At 36.6% G+C, this 21,789-nt stretch overlaps 1 protein-coding gene across 1 annotated transcript; it reads right to left on the bottom strand.

Annotated features, from left to right (window-relative positions):
• Window positions 1–959: 959 nt before the first annotated feature.
• Rpn2 (Regulatory particle non-ATPase 2) lies at window positions 960–16,903 on the bottom strand. The gene is made up of 9 exons (XM_067089695.1): window positions 16,757–16,903; window positions 13,533–13,650; window positions 12,049–12,218; window positions 5,685–5,869; window positions 5,112–5,342; window positions 4,552–4,839; window positions 3,914–4,140; window positions 2,967–3,216; window positions 960–2,730 (listed from the first exon to the last, which is right to left on the bottom strand). Exons 1-9 carry the CDS (start codon window positions 16,776–16,778, stop codon window positions 1,234–1,236), a joined length of 2,988 nt encoding a protein of 995 aa, XP_066945796.1. The 5' UTR covers window positions 16,779–16,903; the 3' UTR covers window positions 960–1,233.
• Window positions 16,904–21,789: the final 4,886 nt, after the last annotated feature.

Raw genomic sequence — 21,789 nt, 5'->3', positions numbered from 1 at the left:
ACGACCAATTCACATTTCTAGACTTACATGGCTGGTGCTCAGGATTAGCTCTTGCTGAGGGGTCAGTGTCAATGACCCTGGTTGTTATGATGACAGTTATCTTACAATCAATCATTCTTCTTGACTGGAAAGTTATGTGGGGAAATAGTCATGGGAAGAGATGAAAAGGCAGAAACAATGCAGATGGGGGACCTATAATTCTACATAGTGTGCAGTAACAAGATACACTGTGCATTGGAATTGGAATTGGAATATAGAATTTATGCCAAGGTCATTCAGCACTGCAACGGAAATTGAGAGTAAAAAGGTTTTAAGGGTGTAACAGGAAAATCAGCAGTTGCACTACAACAATTATTAGGATTGAAGAAAGGCACTGTAATATGAACGGAGGTAGAGTAAAAGGAATGAAAGGGGTTGCAGCTAAGGCCCAAAGGGACACTGCAAAGAACCTTAAGTAATGCCTACAGTGCACAGCATGAGGTTCACTCAGGCTCACTGTGAATTACCTACAATGGGGGTGTCCAGAAAGCTCAGCACCACTCATGAAGGGGAATTAATATATGCAGATGATGTCAAGGCTAAAGAAAATATTTTATAGATATATTGCTTGGCACCACTACAAGTGAAAGTCCAGTCATAATTTAACATAAATACTAACAATCCATTAGGAAACCCTACACATAAGAATTTTCACATCTTACAAAGTAAGACTTGATTGGCAGAGCCATGGCTGAGTGACCATTTACTCTCCCTGATCCACACATCTTAAACTCTAGGACAAAAGAATGTTCGACTCAGTGGTCTGATTACATAATTAATAATAATAACTGGATTTTACCACATGAAAAAGTTTCCAAGATGACCATTTTAGGTGTACTAATCTGACTACGGCATCTCCTTCCTTACTTCTGCGACTCTAATGCCACTCTAATTCTACTTAAGAAAGTGAAATACTACAGTAAATTTCTCCTTTTTTATTTCAAAATTGTTGCACATTAAACCTTTGTCCTTAGAAGATATTTCACAAAAGAAAATACTTTAGTATATAACCTCCTCTTCACCAAATGACCTTTGGGGAAAAACAGCATCAAGTTCTATTCTCACAAGATATTATCAGGAAATATATTATGTTTGCAAAAGGAATGATAAATACTGTACAATCTGCTTCTCTGCTTGTTAGTAAATCAGCTGTTAATTTCTAAAACTGAGCGAAAAGTAATGCTTGCTTGAATATTAATCCTCCTCGTATCTGAAGGGTTCTGGAGGCTCTGGTTCTGTTTCTTCTTCTGCCTTAGGACCCAAAGCAGGTACTGGTTGGACAAGCTCTTCACTATCCTCAGGTTTCGTGTCTCTCATCAAAATAATTCCTCCGATGTTAAGTTCTTTGACCGGCGTGTATCGGGAACCCTCTGCCATGCGGACAACTTTAAGCTGGGCCTTCATCACACGAGCTGGATTACTAAGCATGTCAAAGGATGGCTCTTCTTTCTTCTTCTCCTCTTCTTTTTTCTTCTCTTCCTTCTCTTTCTCCTTTTCTTTTTCCTCCTTTTCTTTCTTCTCCTTCTCTTCATCCACATCCATTTTCTCATCCTTCTGTTCCTTCTTCTTCCTTTCATCGTCCTTCTTTCTTGCTTTTGCAGTTATAGAAAGCACTGCTGTGACTTTCTCAGCCACTTCCTTCTTCTTCTCTTCTAAGGGAGCGGGGTAGCCGTAGGTGGAAGGCTTGGCATTAGAAACAAACTGCATTTTGGGCATCTTCAGTTCTGAATTAAGGCCAATGAGACAGGTAGGGGTGAAGGCCATGGACAAGAAATGAGCCAGTGGGAACCAGTACCAAAACTGTGTAAAGACAAACATTCCAACAACTGAGGTCATGCTGGTATGACCTGTTCGGGACTGGAGGGAGATGGTCATGTTTCGGCCACCAGCATCAACGATGCCCTGTGCAAGGATGGCGCCGAACTTTGCAATGGAATCTTCATGCTTGTCTGTGATCACCTTGGCGTACAACTGACGGAAGTCTTTGATCTTGGAGCACGTTGCTTCGGTCTGCTGGATCAGCACAAAAGCAGAAGCTATGAGCGCGCCTTGACGTACAAAATTGACAGAATCATTTGTGAGAGGTTCAAGAAGACCCAACGCTTCCTTTTGTCCAGTTCCTGAGCAGGCAACGCCCAGAGCCATGGCTGCACCATACCTCACATGGGGATTATAAGATTCTGATAACAGTGACACCATACTTGGTATCTGTTCTGGCGACCTGAATAACAAGAACCCTAGAGCTTCAACAGCTGCTCTTCTGACATCATTGTCCACATCTGAGACGGCCACGTGTAACAATCTTTTCATCGCAGGAGTAGATGCTGTGCCGCAATATGCCATTGCAACTGTGTACATGGCAGCTCTTCTCAAAATGGCATCCTTATCTTCACTGAGCTCCGTAATAAGCACGTCAGCTTGGTCCTGCTGGCCATACATGGTAAGAGCAATGCCTTGGGCCAATCCTCGCAAAATCTTCTCGTGCTGGGTGTCTCTTGCGTAGTTCACCATGTCAGACACAGCCTGCTCGTTGGCTGAACCCAACATTACCAAGCCCATAGCCAACCCGGCAGCTTCTCCAGTTACTGCATCATCTTGGAAAAGGGAATACTTCAGCTGTTCATACACATCTGTGCGCTGGGTACCCATGGCGGCCAATCCAAGCCCAAGGCATCCTCCATGACGCACAATCTGTAAATGGTGAACTCATGTAGACAATGTTTAAAGTCTTACAACTAAGCAACTAAATACTATGCAATAAAAGTCAATGATGCTACAAGAAATGTAAATAATGTAAAGCCAACCTCAATTTCTCAAACTAATGAACAGGAAACCTGTTAATTTTTCAACAGTTGCAGGACATGCAACAATCACCATCAAATTATGTTCATATATCAAACACAAACAAATCCTGAAGAAAAACTTACATCACTTGTGGCATCCTTTGTCTGATTGAGGAGATATTCAATGATGTTTGCCCCATGGTTAGCATGTATCAATCCTAACGCATACAATGAGCCACTCTCAGCATATCCGGGGCTGTTCGATTCCTTCGGAAGGTAGGCTTGCATAAGAGTGAGCGCCTCCTTCTCATGACCTCGGTGTATAACGCCAAGAGAAGCGGTGGCTGTCATTTTAGCCCAGTTTGTTGCCCTTGAAAGCCATTCCAAATTATCTCTGTAAGGGGGAATATTTGTTATTAGGATGATTACAGAAGCCAAATAACACTCTTTCAGGTCTGATTTACACTGAGATTCCACACTGATGTTTACGCATACAAGTTTTCTTAAACTAACTTTTAAAGATATTTCCCTTCTGATCTTTGCAGTACCAAAAAGCTATGTGAATAAAGCTAGTAGAGTATACCATTTAATAAATGGTTACTACTGTACTCTCATAGTCAATATTAGTTTCCTTTAAATCTTAATGGTGGGAAACTATAATGAAAGAACATGACATTAACAATTACTATTATACTTGATATGATCAGGTTCCATTACATCTCTCTTTTCAGATTTTCTTCCCCCAAAATTCATTAAATCCACCCAGCAGGAACATGGGAATAAATGACTTTAAAAGGTAAAACCACCTAAATTATCTAAAAGCTACTCTTCATGTAACTACATACTACGATTCACTAAGTGGTTCCATGCAAAACAAGTCATATATTCAATGTTATCCACTTATTTTAAGAAAGGAAGAGTTTCTAAAGACAAAAATGGAATTGTAACGCTTTACACGTACTATAATCGACTTGGCAGGAACGTACTAGAAACTGAAGATTGTGACCAAACATAAGAGCTGACACGATAAATACTTATCAATATTCAACTATTAAACCGCATGAGCTATGTGACTGAACTAGACCACTTACCGAAGAAACTGATCTGAGGTGGTTCCACAGTGCATAAAGGCATTGGCAATGACAGTCGCAGTGTGGCATACAGACTGTCGTACTGCTTCTTTGCTGTGTCTCAATATAAGCATGTCTGTGTGGTTGTTTGCAATGAGGAACTGGAGGTGCTGTTCTATGGTCATTTCACCGCTGAGAATTCTCGCCAACTTCTCAACTCGGGTTTGGTGGGTTTTTTCCAGTTCGGTCTGTGAAGGTAGTGATAAGAACCATATATATATATAGAAAAAATCTTCAAATTCAAGTTATACTTAACTTACAATAAACATAGGTGTTAGCTTAAGACTATTTCAGTACTTCAGTTCATATTAAACAGATTCACATAATATTTTAGCAAAAAACACATGGTCTTTGAACCATATGAGGTAATCTTATTAAAGTTGCTTTCTGAGAAAAATTGTCAATTTCATTTCTAATATACACTATAAACCCACAAAAGATAATTAAAACAAAATAATGTATCACCATGATACTCAAACAAATAACTTCACTAACAACATCCCAAAAGGGGTTACTCCCTACTATCCACCTTGTATGGCACACTACAGGTAGTACTCAATCCATAAGTCATCGGCAAAACCCACACAATCAATATTTACCAAATCATCCAGAGTCTTCTCCTCTGTCATGGGTACATCCCCTGATTCATCTTCTGTAGTTCCCCCACCACCACTCTTGTCTTCTTCCTCTGAGCTTCCCGCTGTTCCCCCCTCATTCTGCGATGACGACGTGGTTAGTGCTGTGCTAGGGGTGGTAGCGTCTATATCTTTTAATAGCCAGGGAACGGGCGCAGTCGTTCGAAGGCCCTGGCTCACGTGAGACAACAAATCTTGTGTGGCGCTCTCATATAAATCAAACCCAATTTGATAAGCCATCAGTTCATTGTCCTGAAATTACACAAATGACCAGCTCAATACAGACCAAGACCAATAAATTTTGCTTGCCGTGTCCTTTATATAGGGGTCTCTTGAAAAGCATATGAACGCAATGAAAACAGAATCAATAAGTCACCAAATATTACAGATAACATGGAACTAAGTTAATAAACTTCAAAAATAATATCTTAATTAAAATAATCAACACACACAACATTAATAATGTCTCAATTAAAATAATCAATATACACAACATCAGAACGAAAAAGTTAATATGTTCTCACCATGGCTTCACTTTTTAAACTGTCGTTTTTTATTAATTTATCTAGAATGGATGCTACTTCATGTGGCTTATCCAAATGTATTAGGCACTGACACATATTAACGTAATCTGGAGTATCGAGGCCTTGGTACAAAGACACCAGCTGTTCCAGGACTTCATCACGGAACCTGCGCTGCTCAATGTACTGCATGGCAATTTTGTATGAATATGTAAGACTCCCAACAATGTCATCCTGAAACAGAATGCCAAAACATAGAAGGACGCTCCTGGGATGAAACCTAAAATTCCTCTTATTAATTCTAGCAATTTCTCACACACAAATGTAATCATCCAACAAGACTATTTCCACCAAAATCAAAAGTTTACGCATTTGCAAAACATCACACAAACGGCAAAGGTTGTCAACCAGAATTTGCGACAGGGAAAATGTACAAGAATAAAGTTTTACCATTTTACATGAAATAAAAATAGCTACGTTAATGGATTTACAATATGGCTGGGGAAAGGAAGAGGATTTCCTATTATCCTACTCTACAGTATAAAAATCATAAGGATGATAAATATGTAAACTCACAGAGGTCATGATGGCTTCTCTGAACCAATCCATCCTGTGCGTCTCCAATGCAATGCCAATGGCATGGCGGTACTGCTGGTCACTTATGCAACGCTTGAACATGCTGTTCAGAAGAGATTCCAAGCGTGGGTCCATCTTGGTGTCTTTTTGTGCACGGAGTTTTATGTAGTGGTCAATGGCATGAACTGGAATGAAGTGAGAACCTTTAGCTGTTAATAATATAAGTTTTCATAATAAAATTTATTATTTGGATACTTACCTACTGTTAAAGATGGCTTATATCTCCTCACCTATCACCGTGAAGATAGAAGATATCTTTAATAGTAGGTAAGATTCATCCTTAATAACAATGATTTCAAGTAAGGGAACTGCCAGTTTTCTGGTTAATAATGGTGAGCATGTAAACATTACAAAAAAAAAACTGTAATATGGTATATATATATTTGTACAGTATTCACCAACATGAATTACTCTTCAGTCTTGTCTAACTCTGTTAATGAGTGGAGCTGCTCTCGGGACCTACTAGGCATAAAATATGACCTCAGCCATTATCAACAAATCATTCACATTACTACAATTAAATCACACTTGTATACTTGAATCAATCTCGACCAAAAATGTCCACAACTCAGTAATGTACTGTACAAATCAAACACTGACAAAAAGAATCCAGTAAAAAATATGCTCACTACAAAACTAAAATATTCCAACTTCCTGCTATATAGCTGTCCATTTCAAGAAAAATGAAATTCCACAGTTCTTTGAGACTGAATACTCAAGACCACTCCCTTTATTCATTGGATTCCAATATACTTAAAAGTCCTTAAACGTAACTACCACAAGGTTTCAACTTCACTCCCTTTCAACAATACTCAAGTCAAACAGTACCTCAAGGTTTTATACTGCATTCCAATTTTCTTATAACATTTTGCAGTAAAACATTCCAATATATTACATACAGAAATGACATAATATTGTATATATATTCCTTTCCAATCAAAGAGAAGAAATAATTAATGGGTCTTGCATATCCATATACTCTCACAGTACTGGTTGAATTGAACTGAATATAGAATTTAGGCCAAAGGCCAAGTACTGGGACCTATGAGGTCATTCAGTGCTGAAACAGAAATTGACAGTACAAGGTCTGAAAGGTGTAACAGGAGGAAAACCTCAAAGCAGTTGCACTATGAATCAGTTGTTAGAATGGGTGGAAAGTAAGATGGAGGAAAGAGAATATGAAAGGAGGTACAGTAAAAGGAACGAAAGGGGTTCCAGCTAGGGGCCGAAGGCATGCTGCAAAGAACCTTAAGTAATGCCTACAGTCCACCACGGGGCACATTACAGTACTGGTTGTAAAGTTATCATTGTCATAAGTTAATTCAACAATCACGTTGCTGGATTTATCAGTACAGAATAGGAGAGTTTCCCATCAATTAATTCAACAATCACAGTGCTGGATTTATCAGTACAGAATAGGAGAGTTTCCCATCAATTAATTCAACAATCACATTGCTGGATTTATCAGTACAGAATAGGAGAGTTTCCCATCAATTAATTCAACAATCACGTTGCTGGATTTATCAGTACAGAATAGGAGAGTTTCCCATCAATTAATTCAACAATCACGTTGCTGGATTTATCAGTATAGAATAGGAGAGTTTCCCATCAATTTTCTATTTTCACTTTTTTCTTTGAAAGAAAATTAAGCTTGTTTACTTAATAGTAAACCAGCAACAATGTGGGACTCTGGTGCTCCTGAAGACTAGGAGAAAAGCATAACTGTTCTCTCTGTAATTAATTGATAGCCATAGCAAGTAAAAACTGCCTAAAAACAAAAAAAGGTTTTCCCTCCTCTTATTCTCTGGCATGCAGTTAGTTATAAATGATTTGTTTAAAACCAGAGGTCTGGTTAAACAAACCATTTATAACTAACTGTGCCTACCAGAGAATAACAGGACGGAAAACTTTTTCTGTTTTTAGGCAGTTTTTACTTGCTATGGTTATCATTAAAATCTCAACTAAAGTATGTCCAAAATGAACCATTAACACTTTAAAGTGGCAGCACAACCATGCGCCCACAGGTCCACAATACCTAGAAGTAGCACACAAAGCTGGCTTGTCATCTGTGAAACATCCTGTCCAAACAAACATTTCCAGGATGTGAGAGCATATGTACAGGACAAAAAAGTAATGCCAAGTCTCCTCTTCATACCTCATGAGAAGACTGGGCAGCGAGAAGAGAGTCTGGGACAGTCCCTATCTCAGAGTCACAAGTAACTTAAGGTCCCAGGATCAAACCTGTCTATAACAAGTCTCACCCAGAAGTAAGTGATAACCACTGTCAAACCTCCAAGAAGGATGATGCTCATACTCCCTAATAAAGAAAGAAGGAAGGGACAGAAGAAGAAGAAAATAGGCACTTGCATTTCTTAACCTTCTGCCTTCCGTGACGCCTGCATGCATGCCAAGCTCATCACTATTAGAGATTGCATTCTGAGCAACCACCACCATGCACATACCCTCCCCTAGTGAACAAGATGATAACAAGCAAGAACTGAAAAGATTTGGTGTTGTCAAAAGGTTGCCAAAGCCATGCACATATCCTCCCATACTGAACCAATCAAGAACCAAAAGACACAGGACACCAACAAAGGCTTTTGACCTTCCTATACTTCTTTCTTGACCTTGTAAACCATCTAGACCAGGCATGTCAAGCTGGGGGTCCCCCAAGGGAATATGGGTCACATTTGTGTTGTCATGAGGGCCACACATGACAACTAACTGAAGTCATTTAACAAAAATTATTGCAGAATATTTTTATTACTTAAACTTAGAAACAAACAATGGGAATACAAATTGTTTAGCAGCTAGCCACATTCATGAATGCAGAGTAATGAAGTAGTTTAACAAAAGAAAAAACAAAATTTTCAACGGCAACATAGACTTGTACGCAACAGCAACAAAAACATTGTACAAAAATTACAACAGTTCAAAATGAACATTTATTTATGACTATTCAATCATTTTTAGTTTTGTCCTGAGGCTTGACACCTCTTTTTAATGACAATTTTTGGTATGTTTGGCTGAAATGTCTGTGCAGTTCTGACTTTGATCAGCGATGACAAGTGTTGATCCGTCAGCCTTGTTCTCTGAGAAGTTTTTGTTGGTTTCATGAGGGAAAATAACTGTTCACACACATGGGTAGAACAGTACATTGCCATAATCCTTGTGGCAAACTTTCTGAAGTTTTTAAACTTTTCAGGAAGGTATGAAAATAAACCAGGTATCCCCACTTCAAGACACTGCTCTCCATGTAGAATCTAACCACATTTCTAAGAGTTCCATCTGTTTCTTTTGTGCTTTTTAAATCAATGAAAAGGTGTTAGACTATTTCCAAGTATAAAAAACATTCTGAATAAAGAAAGGCATGCAGTTTTTCTGAGAACAACACACTTTTACCCAGTTTATTTTACAAAAACTGCAATTTTAGCCGTTAAATGACCAAATTACAGTATCATTTGTGCAGGTGTGCTTGCAAAGGGCCACATGTTTGACATGCCTGATCTAGACCTCAGGTGGAAGTTTTGTAACAGCTTAATGCAAACAAGTTTTGAAACCCAATTTACTACATAGACTGGCAGTGAACTACAATGGCCAATATGAGTAAGGGTGTAACAGCTAATGCATGTGACATATCAATGGCAAGTTTCTGCATAATGACTATGCCTATGAATCAAGAATCATGTTGACACTGCAACATATATCTTAATTTTTGCATATATAATGATGGAATCTGACCTCCACACTGCTTTGAACAAAAACAAGCTGTTCTACTTTCTTAATCTTTTCCTAGACCTCAAGATTTTAGAAGCTGAAATGACAAAGAACAGCTGCATCCGGATCAGAGCACAGGTATATGCAAGCATATGAATCATTCCAAGCTGATGAGTTTGATTTGAAAAAAATCAGTAGGCCTATGGAATGACCTTGGTCAACTGGGCATGAAATTGGCTGCATTTAACCCTTAAATGCCGAGCCTCTATTTACAAAAACGTCTCCCGTATGCCGGCGGCGTTCGGTGAGTTAGTGCCGAAGCGGGAAAAAAAGTTTTTTTCAAAAAATCACAGCACGCTTAGTTTTTAAGATTAAGAGTTCATTTTTGGCTCTCTTTTTTTGTCATTGCCTGAAGTTTAGTATGCAACCATCAGAAATGAAAAAAAATATCATCATCATATATAAATATTGAAATATAAGACAGCGCAAAAAAAATTTTTCATATATAATTTTATACAAATCGCGCTGTGAGCAAAACGGTTAAAGCTAACGGGTTATTTTGTTTTTCTTTGTATTGTACACTAAATTGCAATGATTTTGGTATATAACAAATTGTAAAACGATCAAAGCAACACAGAGAAAATATTATCACAAAATGATGCATGAATTCGTAACGCATGGACACAAAAAAATTTTTTTATTTTTTCAAAAATTCACCATAAATTGAAATATTGTGCTAGAGACTTCCCGTTTGTTGAAAAATGAAGTTAATTGATTGAATATTACTAGATTGTAAGTGTTTTAGCTTACAATTGCAGTTTTCGACCATTTCGGTCGAGTTAAAGTTGACCGAAAGTCGAATTTTTCTATTTATCGTGATTTATATGAAAATATTTCAAAACTGATAAAAGCTACAACCATGAGTTATTTTCTGTTGTATTGTACATGAAATTGCACACATCTTCATATATAACACTTTATGTAACGACTAATATAAAATGGTGCAAATATTACGACAACATGACGAAAGAATTTCTGAGATGTTCGGCCGAGTTACCGCGCAGACGTAAGGAAAATGTTTTTTCAAAATTCACCATAAATCGAAAGATTGTGCTAGAGACTTCCAATTTATTGCAAAATGAAGGTAAACGATTGAATATTACTAGAATGTAAGAGTTTTAGCTTACAATTGCGTTTTTTTACCATTTCGGTCGAAGTTAAAGTTGACCGAAGGTTGAAATTTTGGCAGTCATCATGATTTATGTGAAAATATTTCAAAACTGATAAAAGCTACAACCATGAGCTATTTTCTGTTGTATTCTACATGAAATTGTGCACATTTTCATATATAAAAGTTTATGTAACGACTAATGTAAAACGATGCAAACATTACGACAACGTGATTTAAAGAATTTCTGAGATGTTCAGCCGAGTTACCGCGTGCAGACGTAAGGAAAAAGTTTTTTTTCAGAAATTCACCATAAATCGAAATATTGTGCAAGAGACTTCCAGTTTGTTGCAAAATGAAGGTACATGATTGAATATTACTAGAATGTAAGAGTTTTAGCTTATAATTGCGTTTTTTTACCATTTCGGTCGAGTTAAAGTTGACCGAAGGTTGAAATTTTGGCAATTATCATGATTTATATGAAAATATTTCAAAACTGATAAAAGCTACAACCATGAGTTATTTTCTGTTGTATTCTACATGAAATTGCGCACATTTCCATATGTAAAACTTTATGTAACGACTAATATAAACGGTGCAAACATTACGACAACGTGATTTAAAGATTTCTGGCACAGACGTAAAGAAAAAGTTTTTTCAAAAATTCACCATAAATCGAAATACTGTGCTAGAGACTTCCAATTGGTTGCAAAATGAAGGTAAATGATTGAATATTACTAGAATGTAAGAGTTTTAGCTTACAATTGCGTTTTTTGACCATTTGGTCGAGTCAAAGTTGACCAAAGGTTGAAATTTTGGCAGTTATCGTGGTTTATATGAAAATATTTCCAAACTGATAAAAGCTACAACCATGGGTTGTATTTTTGCTGTATTTTACATGAAATTGCGCACATTTTCATATATAAAACTTTATGTAACGGCTACTATAGAACAGTGCAAAAATTACGACAAAATGACGAAAGAATTTCTCAAATTTTCGGACGAGTTACCGCACGGGCGTAAGAAAAAATTTTTCAAAAATTCACCATAAATCGAAATATTGTGCTAGAGACTTCCAATTTGTTGCAAAATGAAGATACATGATTGAATATTACTAGAATGTAAGAGTTTTAGCTTACAATTGCGTTTTTTGACCATTTCGGTCAAGTCAAAGTTGACCGAAGGTTGAAATTTTTTGTAGTCGACGTATGGTACGTCCACTTGGCACCCAACAGACAATTTTAGTCGACATATGATACGTCCAGTAGGCGTTTAAGGGTTAAACTACCGGCAACCATCTCTCAATATCTACAATTGCAGGATACACGTATGATTCAACCTGTAGCAAAAAACAACAAAATTCTGTTCATCACAACATGAAATAAGATTCACAGAGGACAACCTGACGTTCATCCTTACCTTTAATAGTATCTATGTAGAGTTGATTTGGATCCTGATGAAGCATTGGGCCTGACCTCAAGGCATATGTGAGGGAGTCCAGGTACGAGCCCAGATGGAAGTACACCTTCGAGACCACAAGTGCAGCCAGTTCCCTCTTTGGAAAACTGCCATTTTCTTCAAGCTTTTCTCTGTAAATGATGGAAGTTAATTAGATCCTGATTAATATAAGCTAACAATTGAAAAAATAAATCTATTGGAATTTGAGAAAAAGACTTGGTATTAGAACTTGAGCATACCTGTTACTACTTTATTAACTTGAAGGGGCATCAGCATGGAACAGCGAAACAGCAAGAGGCAAAAATTCCTAGAATTGGATTTTCAAATTCTCAACAAATACTATTGCATAAGCAAATTACTTACTATTGCATAAGCAAATTACTTGGAACAAGGAAGAAGCTAATAAAATCTACAGTAAACCACCCCATATTCGCATTCTCACGATTCGCGGACTCACACATTCGCGGGTTTCTCTGTGGAACATATCTGCCCATTATTCATGGAAAATTCGCCCATTCGTGGTACTTTTCGCTGAGAAATATTCACTAATTACTGTATTTTCATATAATTTTCATGAATAAATGCACTTTTTGCGATAAAACTATTAAAATACTCAGGTATAAGCATTTTTACAGGGTCTTTCTTGTGTTTAAACTATCAAAATGGGCCGTTCCAAATGTTTTTTGAGGGGTTTTAAGTAATTGCGGATTTTAGCTATTCGCAGGTGGGGGTACGCATCCCCCGCGAATACAGGGGGGTTCACTGTACTTCATGCAAAGAAGCATTACACATCAAAAAATTTCTTTTAAATGTCTTCACCTTAGGAATACAAGCTAACATGAAGGGCAAATGACAAAACTGTCAGCCTTTTTCATTAAGAAAACTTATTAAAGGTATTATAATACATAGAAAATTAAGTACAGTATCCTGTACTGTACTGTTATTTATACAACTTCAATAAAACTATTATACAAAAAACAGTTTAGATCTAAGTTAAAAGATCCTATAAAAAAAAACAAAGTAGCTCATAAGCATTGAATGCTTCCCCATACAGGCAGTCCCCGGTTAATGGTGGGGGGGGAGAGGAGTTCCATTCCCAGCTAACCGAAAATCGGCAACAATAGCACTGATAAACCGTTTAATGTCACCGTTAACCGGATACTGGCACCAATAAACTGCTTACCAACACCAAAAAACCACTTACCGGTGCAGCAAATCCAGTTAACAGCAGTGTTAGACAAGCGCCGTAAAACTAGATTGCCATTAACCGATGCCACCGGTAAGTGGGAACTGCCTGTACAGTTATTCCTGTAATTATGCTCTGAAATCCAATTTACTGGATGAAAAACTGCAATGGCAGTAACATAACTCTATGGGTCTTGAAACTAAACCCAATGTACAACTTAAAACCAGAAGTATGAATAAAGAAAATCAAACATACTTACATTTTTTGTATGGAATCAGCAATTTCTGGCCAAAACGTATCTGTGATCTCGTTGAGCCTCTCCAGGGCAAATATTCGCAATTCATCTTCATTTTCATCTAGTAGGGCCAATATGCCCGCTGAAAATGACAACAAAAGGTGATAAATAAAATTGTATAAGACACGATTACTGTACATGGTAGCCTATAGTCATAAAGTCTTTTATATAGTATATGCTCCTCAGCAATTATACACTACAACATAAATGCCAGGTAAAGGTTAATATAAGATACTTTAATTTCTAACCAACAAGGAATTTAACATTGCCAATAAAACTGGAATTGGAATATAGAATTTAGGCCAAGGGCCAAGTGCTGGGACCTATGATGTCATTTGGCACTGAAAGGGAAACTGAGAGTAAAAGGTTTGAAAAGTGTAACAGGAGGAAAACCTCGCAGTTGCACCATGAAAAAATTGTTAGGAGAAGGTGGAAAGCAAGATGGAAAAGAATATGATGGTGATGCAGTAATAACAATGAAAGGTAGCACTAGGGGCCACAAGGATGCTACAAAGAACATTAAGTAATGCCTAGAGTGAACCACATGAGGTGCACTGATGGCACTACCCCCTACGGGAAAACAAAATTATTATAATTTTCGCTCTCTTTTTCTCCTTATGGAGTATGAAGGGTAAGTTAGTGAGAAGCTCCATGTTTGCAGATAAAAGTACGAGGGCTTCATCCTTTCTATGTCTATTGCTGTTTTCAAGATCCTCTTAAACTAAATGAAGCCAATTTCCAGAATTGGGACAAAAGGAAAACGTGTGCCTTCCAGTCATACCTCCCTAACTTAATTTAAGCAATATTCTATGTGCTTGTAACATTAAGGTAGGGACAGGTGGGAGCCCCTTGTCAGTGTGGACCCAATATGTAAGATTAAGTCAAAACAAATCCCTGCATTTCACTCTAACAACTAGACCAAGAAAGACCCAGCCCCCAAGGTTACTTTACAGAAAGAAAAGTTACAATATCCCTGTAATTGGCCTCTCATAATTGTGTGCTTTCTAATGATTTTTGATTCATAAAAATATGAGCAATGTATTTTTCTTATTGCTCATCATGTGATTTTTATGCATATTCATTCGTGTTTTCCCCTATCCTTAAAACCACTTTCCCACTAGGATCGCCAACAATTATTACATACAGCACACTGAAGGAAACAAAAATGAGTGGTTTGCACCAACAATAATGACCACAAATACATAAAACACAGGACAAGCAGCTGGAAAAATATCTGGTTTATGTATACGGCATGATATTAAAGTATCCTATATTTACCTGAATACATATACACAATTAACAGTGAGAAAGGGAAAATTACTTTGTCATTTCCGATGTATCTGCAAGTTTCAGATGCACTTGATATTGAATTTTTTAGGAAATGAGTGAGATATGATAACTTCAGTAATTTTTAAATATTTTTTAATAAGTGAGATATGATAGCTTCAGTAATTTTTAAATATCTTTTAATAAAGACAAAACATATCTTTCAGGTGGGTATTTCGATTCTGCACAAGGACATGGTTTTCTGATGGGAACAATCTTACCCAAAACGCCAGATGCTACAACATCCTACCGGACAAGTTGTCCCTAGCTTGACGAACTGGTGTAGGCCAATTTATCCCCCCTCTGAGATAACTGGCTTCAAAGATTTTGATATTTTGCAAAGCTTCTAATTAGTCATCTTTTAAGGCAATTTGGTTTGAAAATGTGACAACACAGATAGCTGAAGTTTTGATATGTTACAGGGTACCAAAAACTGAGACACTTATGCTGAAAAACTCAAAAACTTTAATAAAAAATAGGATACACCAGTTCTTTGCTTATGCTCAAAGTATGCATATTCGTAAGTACAATAATATTTTGATTCATCCTGGATCATGGCATTACCATCCACCCCATGAAGCCTACTGTGAAATTCTAAGCTACCCTAGGCTACGTTTACATTTTAAACGTAACAATAATACAGACTGCTGAAGTACGCTATGGACAAGCATTAATGAAATTTAACAAATAAAAATGCACCAAAGTTTCTTTGGTGCAATCGAGTTTTCTGTACAGAGTATAACCAAGGCCACCGAAAATAGATCTGGCTTTCGGTGGTCTCAGTATAATGCAGTGTGAGCCATGGCCCATGAAGCTTTAACCATGGCCTGATGGTGGCCTGTCCTATATCGTTGCCAGATGCATGATTATGGCTAACTTTAACCTTAATTCAAATCAAAATTACTGAGGGTAGAGGGCTGCAATTTGGTATGTTTGATGATTGGAGGGTGGATGATCAACATATCAATTTGCAGCCCTCTAGCTTCAGTAGTTTTTAAGGTCTGAGGGGGGACAGAACAAAGTGCAGACGGACAGACAAAGCCGGCACAATTGTTTTCTTTCACAGAAAACTAAAAATGGAATTATGGAATGAATGTGGCACTTATATAAATGATCCATTATTTATAAAAAATAAAATCAAACAATTTAAATGTCAAAACTTACCTAATCCTAACCTACCCTTCAGGTGTCTGGTCTGTTAAATGTGGGATAGGATAATAAGTAAATATTTCCTCCACTATCTTAACCTGTATAGCCTATATCATCTACTTTTATGGAAATTTGATATTATAAGTAAGATTGTTCAGTATACTTCACCACATCCACCTCACTTTTCAATTTGGCTCGTAGCCTAGCCTAGGCTAGGCTAGCTTTCCTTTGTATTTTGAAGGATTGTGAAACCTCATTTGCATAATCCTGAACTAAAACCTAGCTTTAAAAATTAATTTTAATACGTAACTCGTTATTTCTTATATTCTCTAACATAACATGACCTGGGAAATGGCTGGGATACGGTTATTTGGGGTCCATAGCCTACGTACGCGTAGGCTACGCAATTATGATTAACCTACTACTAACTCACTATTCGATGGTAAAACATTAAAAAAATACCGTTAATATAAACCTAACCTAAACCTGAAGACTATTAAAATGGCTTTTATTTACGGGAGGTTTAATTTCTCTTCGGGTGACAAACCAAATCGCCCTTTGACTCATCGACAAAACAAAGACTTTCTTATCCGCTCTCCGCCATATTATTCATCCTACTTCCTCATATAACATTATTTCGCCAACTCTGACTCTCGCGAAGTACTTTTCGGCCGAAGGAAGCCAAAAATTGGCTTTAAATAGGCGATATTTACCTGCAGAAGTTATGAAGCCCATTTCTGTGACACCGCTTGTTGTCCGGATGACTTTTCGCTTTCTTGAATTTCTTCTTCTTTGCCGTTTGTCGTCGAGGGACCGCCGCGTTCTCCGGTCTTTGGCGACCAGGAGCTGACAGCTCTCTTCGGTTTCTGTTAATTATATATGGTATTTTTACGTGTGTTTTCATTGTAATGTGGTACTTTTATATATATGTTTTCATGGTTATTCATTCTAAGCTCTTAAATGACTTCCTTTGGCGTGTAACGGTTTTTGGTGACCAGCAGCTGACCGCTCTCTTCAATTTCTGATAAATAAATAAAGTATTTTTGCGTATATTTTTTATTCTTTTATATATATATATATATATATATATATATATATATATATACATACATTTATATACTTTCATCCCATTCATTCTATCCTATCCTCCTCTTAAATAGCTTCCATTGCCGTTCTCCGGTCTTTGGCGACCAGCAGCTGACAGCTCACTTCAATTTCCAATAAATATATTTAGTATTTTTGTATATACTCTCTTTCTCATTCATTTTGACGTATTTCCTCTTAAAAAGATGTATTTGTTCCCCGTAGAAGTAAAGAGCGGAGTTTTCCGGTTTTTGGCGACCAGCTGATAGCTCTTATAAATTTCTATTAAAAAGATAAAGTATTTGTGTATATAGGACTACTTGTATATAATCTCTTTCTCGTTCATTTTGACTCATTTCCCCTTAAATTAAATACGTTTTCCCATGTAAGTAAAAGCATTATATCCTAAAATTATGCAATTTAACATACAATGCACTGTACTTTTTACTTTCTCCAGTCTACGTAAATCCTACTTGTTGAAATGCTGGACATTATCACTTAAAATCAGGCATTGTAGCACATTTTCTTGTTCATCTCGGCTTTATTATACGAAGGACAATAGTATAATAACCAGAGCATAGATCAAGAGACGAAAAGTGAAGACACATTGAACTGAAAATTCCTTTAGAAGTGTTGCTGAATTCATTGCTTGCAGTTATGGTGCTTGTGTAGTCTAACACATGATTCTCGTGTACTGATTAATACCCTTGTTTCAAGAGAGAGAGAGAGAGAGAGAGAGAGAGAGAGAGAGAGAGAGAGAGAGAGAGAGAGAGAGAGAGAGAACTCTGCATAATTAACACTTTTTTTACCAGTTATGGGGGAGGAAGTGTGAATGTGTTTTACATTTCTCATATCAGACTGTGAGAGAGAGAGAGAGAGAGAGAGAGAGAGAGAGAGAGAGAGAGAGAGAGAGAGAGATAGATTTTATCATGTCAGAAATCGATCATCCTTTTTAGAAGTGCTGAACCTAAGTCGACGTCACTTGGTTGGTGTTTATATATCTTTCAAGATAAATTAAAATCTTAATATTTGTTAGTCAGGGAAGTAGTATATTGCTAGTATTTTCATATTACTATTATTAATCGCATGATTAATCCTTGCTTTTTTCATAATCATTAATATTCAACTTTGATTCTTAGTTAAAAAGAGTTTCATGTTATTTTTTTTTTTTTTTTTTACTTCACTTCTGCTATAACTTTGACTGCTTCCTGATTGCTTTTTCCTACTCCAGGCCAGAAATGAAGGCTATTTGTGAGAGACACACGGAAGATCGTGAAACCAGCAACCAAACACCAAAGGACTCATATTGTGAGTACTGTATTACAGGGTAATTTCTTTGGACCACTGATGTTCTCACGGGACTGCCTGAAACACTAAAAATTGGGATTGTAGACTGGAGTGAGGCAGTTAAAGAAGCTTGACAGCTATTCTTGAGTCAGAATATACTGTAACGTAACAGAAGGCTGAAATGAATTTCAAGAATTGTCTACAGTCCTTCAGGCAAAGGTCACTTTAGGTGTTACTCCCTTACGTGGTACGTAAGACAGCAGAACTCGCCCGAAAGAGACTTATTGGAGGTGCATCAAGCAGGAATGCAAAATTTATATTAATTTATATATATATATATATATATATATATATATATATATATATATATATATATATATATATACACACAGTCGACCCCTGGTATTCGCAGGGTATCCGTACCACTACCACATATGTTCCACAGAGAAATCCGTGAATAGGTGAATCTGTGACTCCAGAGCCGCAAATGGGCGGGGTCCACTGTATATATATATATATATATATATATATATATATATATATATATATGTGTGTATATATATATATATATATATGTGTGTATATATATATATATATATATATATATATATATATATTATAATTTATGGAGTTGTTTTGCAGTCATGCTTTCTTTCACCACATCAGCAGTTACTAAGGGATGGTAATCATGAATCCTTCTAAGAAAATCAGATATACTAGTGAAGAGTCTTACATGGCAAATGGATGTCCACATTGAAAGCCTTCTATCACAGATGCCTTGCTATAATCTTGATCTAATCAACTGTGACTAGTAGCAAAAACCCAACAGATTTGCAAGAGTTCAAGTTAAGGTGATAATGATTTTAACAACGGTTTCTTTCAAGACCTGTTGCTGCATTTGAATAAACTAATATTTTAGGCCTGTGAAAATCTACAGGAACTACACTCTTTGCCAATCATAACGGTCGTAAATGCAACCTGGCAGAATAACAGGGTATAATTAGATACTTTGAATGGATTGAAATTAAGATAAAAGAAGAGATATAGAACAAGTTAACATTCTCATGTTGCTCTAGATGCGTTGAAGAAAAGACGACGCTGGACAACAATCCTGAATGCCAAACAAAGCATCTTAAACAATGTACCTTTTTACCCTCAGTTTTCTCTCTCTCTCTTATTATATTACTCACATTACCTCTCGTCTTTTTCTGTGACTCTTCGTATTTTTTTCTCTTCTTTTTCTGTTTTCCTTCTTTCTTTGCTCCCTTATTCTTACTCTGTTATTTCATTTCATCTTTCATTTCTCTTTTTGCTTCCTAATGCTTCTCTCTTCGTTTTTTCTCACTTCTACTACTCAGCTTGTATTAAAGTAAGGCAGAATGATAAGGAGAAGTGATGCTCTGTTAATCTGCAAGTTAAATTTTTCAAAAAAGTAAGAAATACACCAAAGTTTCTTCGGCACAATTGAGTTTTCTGTACATAGTATAATCAAGGCCACCGAAAATAGATCTATCTTTCGGTGATCTCGGTATAATGTTGTATGAGCTGCAGCCCAGGAAACTAACAACGGCACGATGGTGGCATGGCCAATATAGTTGTCAGAAGCACAATCATGGCTAACTTTAACCTTAAATAAAATAAAAACTACTGAGGCTAGAGGGCTGCAATTTGGTGTTTGATGATTGGAATGCAGCCCTCTAACCTCAGTTTCTAAGATCTGAGGGCGGGCAGAAAAAGTGCGGACGGACAGACAAATAGCCATCTCAATAGTTTTCTTTTACAGAGAACTAAAAAAGGAAGTGGCAAGTAAAAGGAATGGTTAAGAAGTTAAGCACTGAATCAGTGAAGGAGTAAAAGTGCTTATAGACAACAGCAAGAAGGAAGTAAGCAAAGTTGAATATATGCTGCAGTACATAAGAAAATAAAGAAATGTTTGCTTGGAAGGAACCCTGGCTTTATAGGTATTGTTAAAATTGTGTGAGACAACAGTAGTTCCCACAATATTTGTAAACACTGACACTGAAAAACTGAGGTCTTATTGCTGCCTAGCCTGACTGAGCTGCTTTGCTTAAAGGTAGAATTAGACGAAGGCACACTTCATCCTTGCTGGAAACTGAGAGAGGCTTATCAGAAAGCATTAATCCTAGTCCTATAGGTCTAGCATAGCGTATTGCGGTGTCAATAACGCTCTCTCAAGTGAAGAGGTTTCAGCCTTTTGGGGTACGTCCTTCTTTTATTATTTATCTTGCAAAAAGGCAGATAAAGCAAAAGCACTGAAGTATTTCTGGATGTTGCCTTACGTCAGAGATAAAGGACGTATTTTGCAGGCATCATATGACATTTTTCAGTTTATTTTTTTCTCACTATGCCTCCATGGATTTTCAGAGACAAGTTTAGTATTGCAACTCTGTCTGTACTTGATGCTACTTCGAGTTTCTCAGTTGAATTCAGCAGGTACATTTGCACCTTGGTGTAAATAAATTCCTTAGCAATAGAATCCATCCGAATCCAACTTGAATATTCTTAATTTTTGATTGAATAAGAACTTAGAAAAAGTAAAGAGGGCATGAAAAGCAATGAATAAGGTAAGTTTGTATTGTTTAAAATACTCTCTATAAATGAAACGAGAAATGGCAACTGTTCTTAGACACTGTAACATTCGAGGATAAAGTACTAAATATTTGCCTCATAGAAGAATAATAAACTTCCTTTTATTATCATTAATTAGATATCACAGTCTTGGCAACTGCTTTGAGAGCATGAGTTTATGAATGGGAAGTCCTGAGCATTGCTATGGAGACAATTCTGTGTTTAGGTTTTTCAAATAAAAACCTATATAACTGAATAGCTAAAGGTTCATGTTAAATTTGCATGAAACTAATGGAATTTTCTATTTGGATTGGTAATTACTCTCTATTATTATATCTCGCTAACAAGGCCAATATATGATAAAAAAAATATGGAATGTAACCTGACTCTTTTTTTCCATAATATGGCTATACTGTGTACTCCATCGTTTGCATACAGTGTCTGAAATGAGAAACCTGTAATTAACCTTTTAAAAAAAAAAAACATAACTATGAGCAGTTCTTAGAATACTGGTCTGGTTATTTAACCATTCAGTTATATGAAAATGGAAAAAATACACAAAGTGTTTTACAAAACTTAATGAAATTTGTTTGAAATTGGTATGTAACATCAGATTGAATATTAGTAGTAAACACAGGCTTACAGCCAATCACAGAAATGCATTTATCAAGCCCTTAATTCAAGTCGGCTTTAACTCCAGTCCTGTCCAGTCTTCATATATGTCTTTGCACCATGATCAGTAGTAGTTTTATATTTCCATATGCAGTATATATTATAAAAATCAAAC

Source organism: Macrobrachium rosenbergii, chromosome 46 (assembly GCF_040412425.1).
Source record: "Macrobrachium rosenbergii isolate ZJJX-2024 chromosome 46, ASM4041242v1, whole genome shotgun sequence".
In the NCBI taxonomy this organism is placed as follows: Eukaryota; Metazoa; Arthropoda; class Malacostraca; order Decapoda; family Palaemonidae; genus Macrobrachium; species Macrobrachium rosenbergii.
The sequence above is the reverse complement of the archived record's forward strand: the minus strand, read 5'-3'. Positions and strand labels throughout refer to the sequence as shown.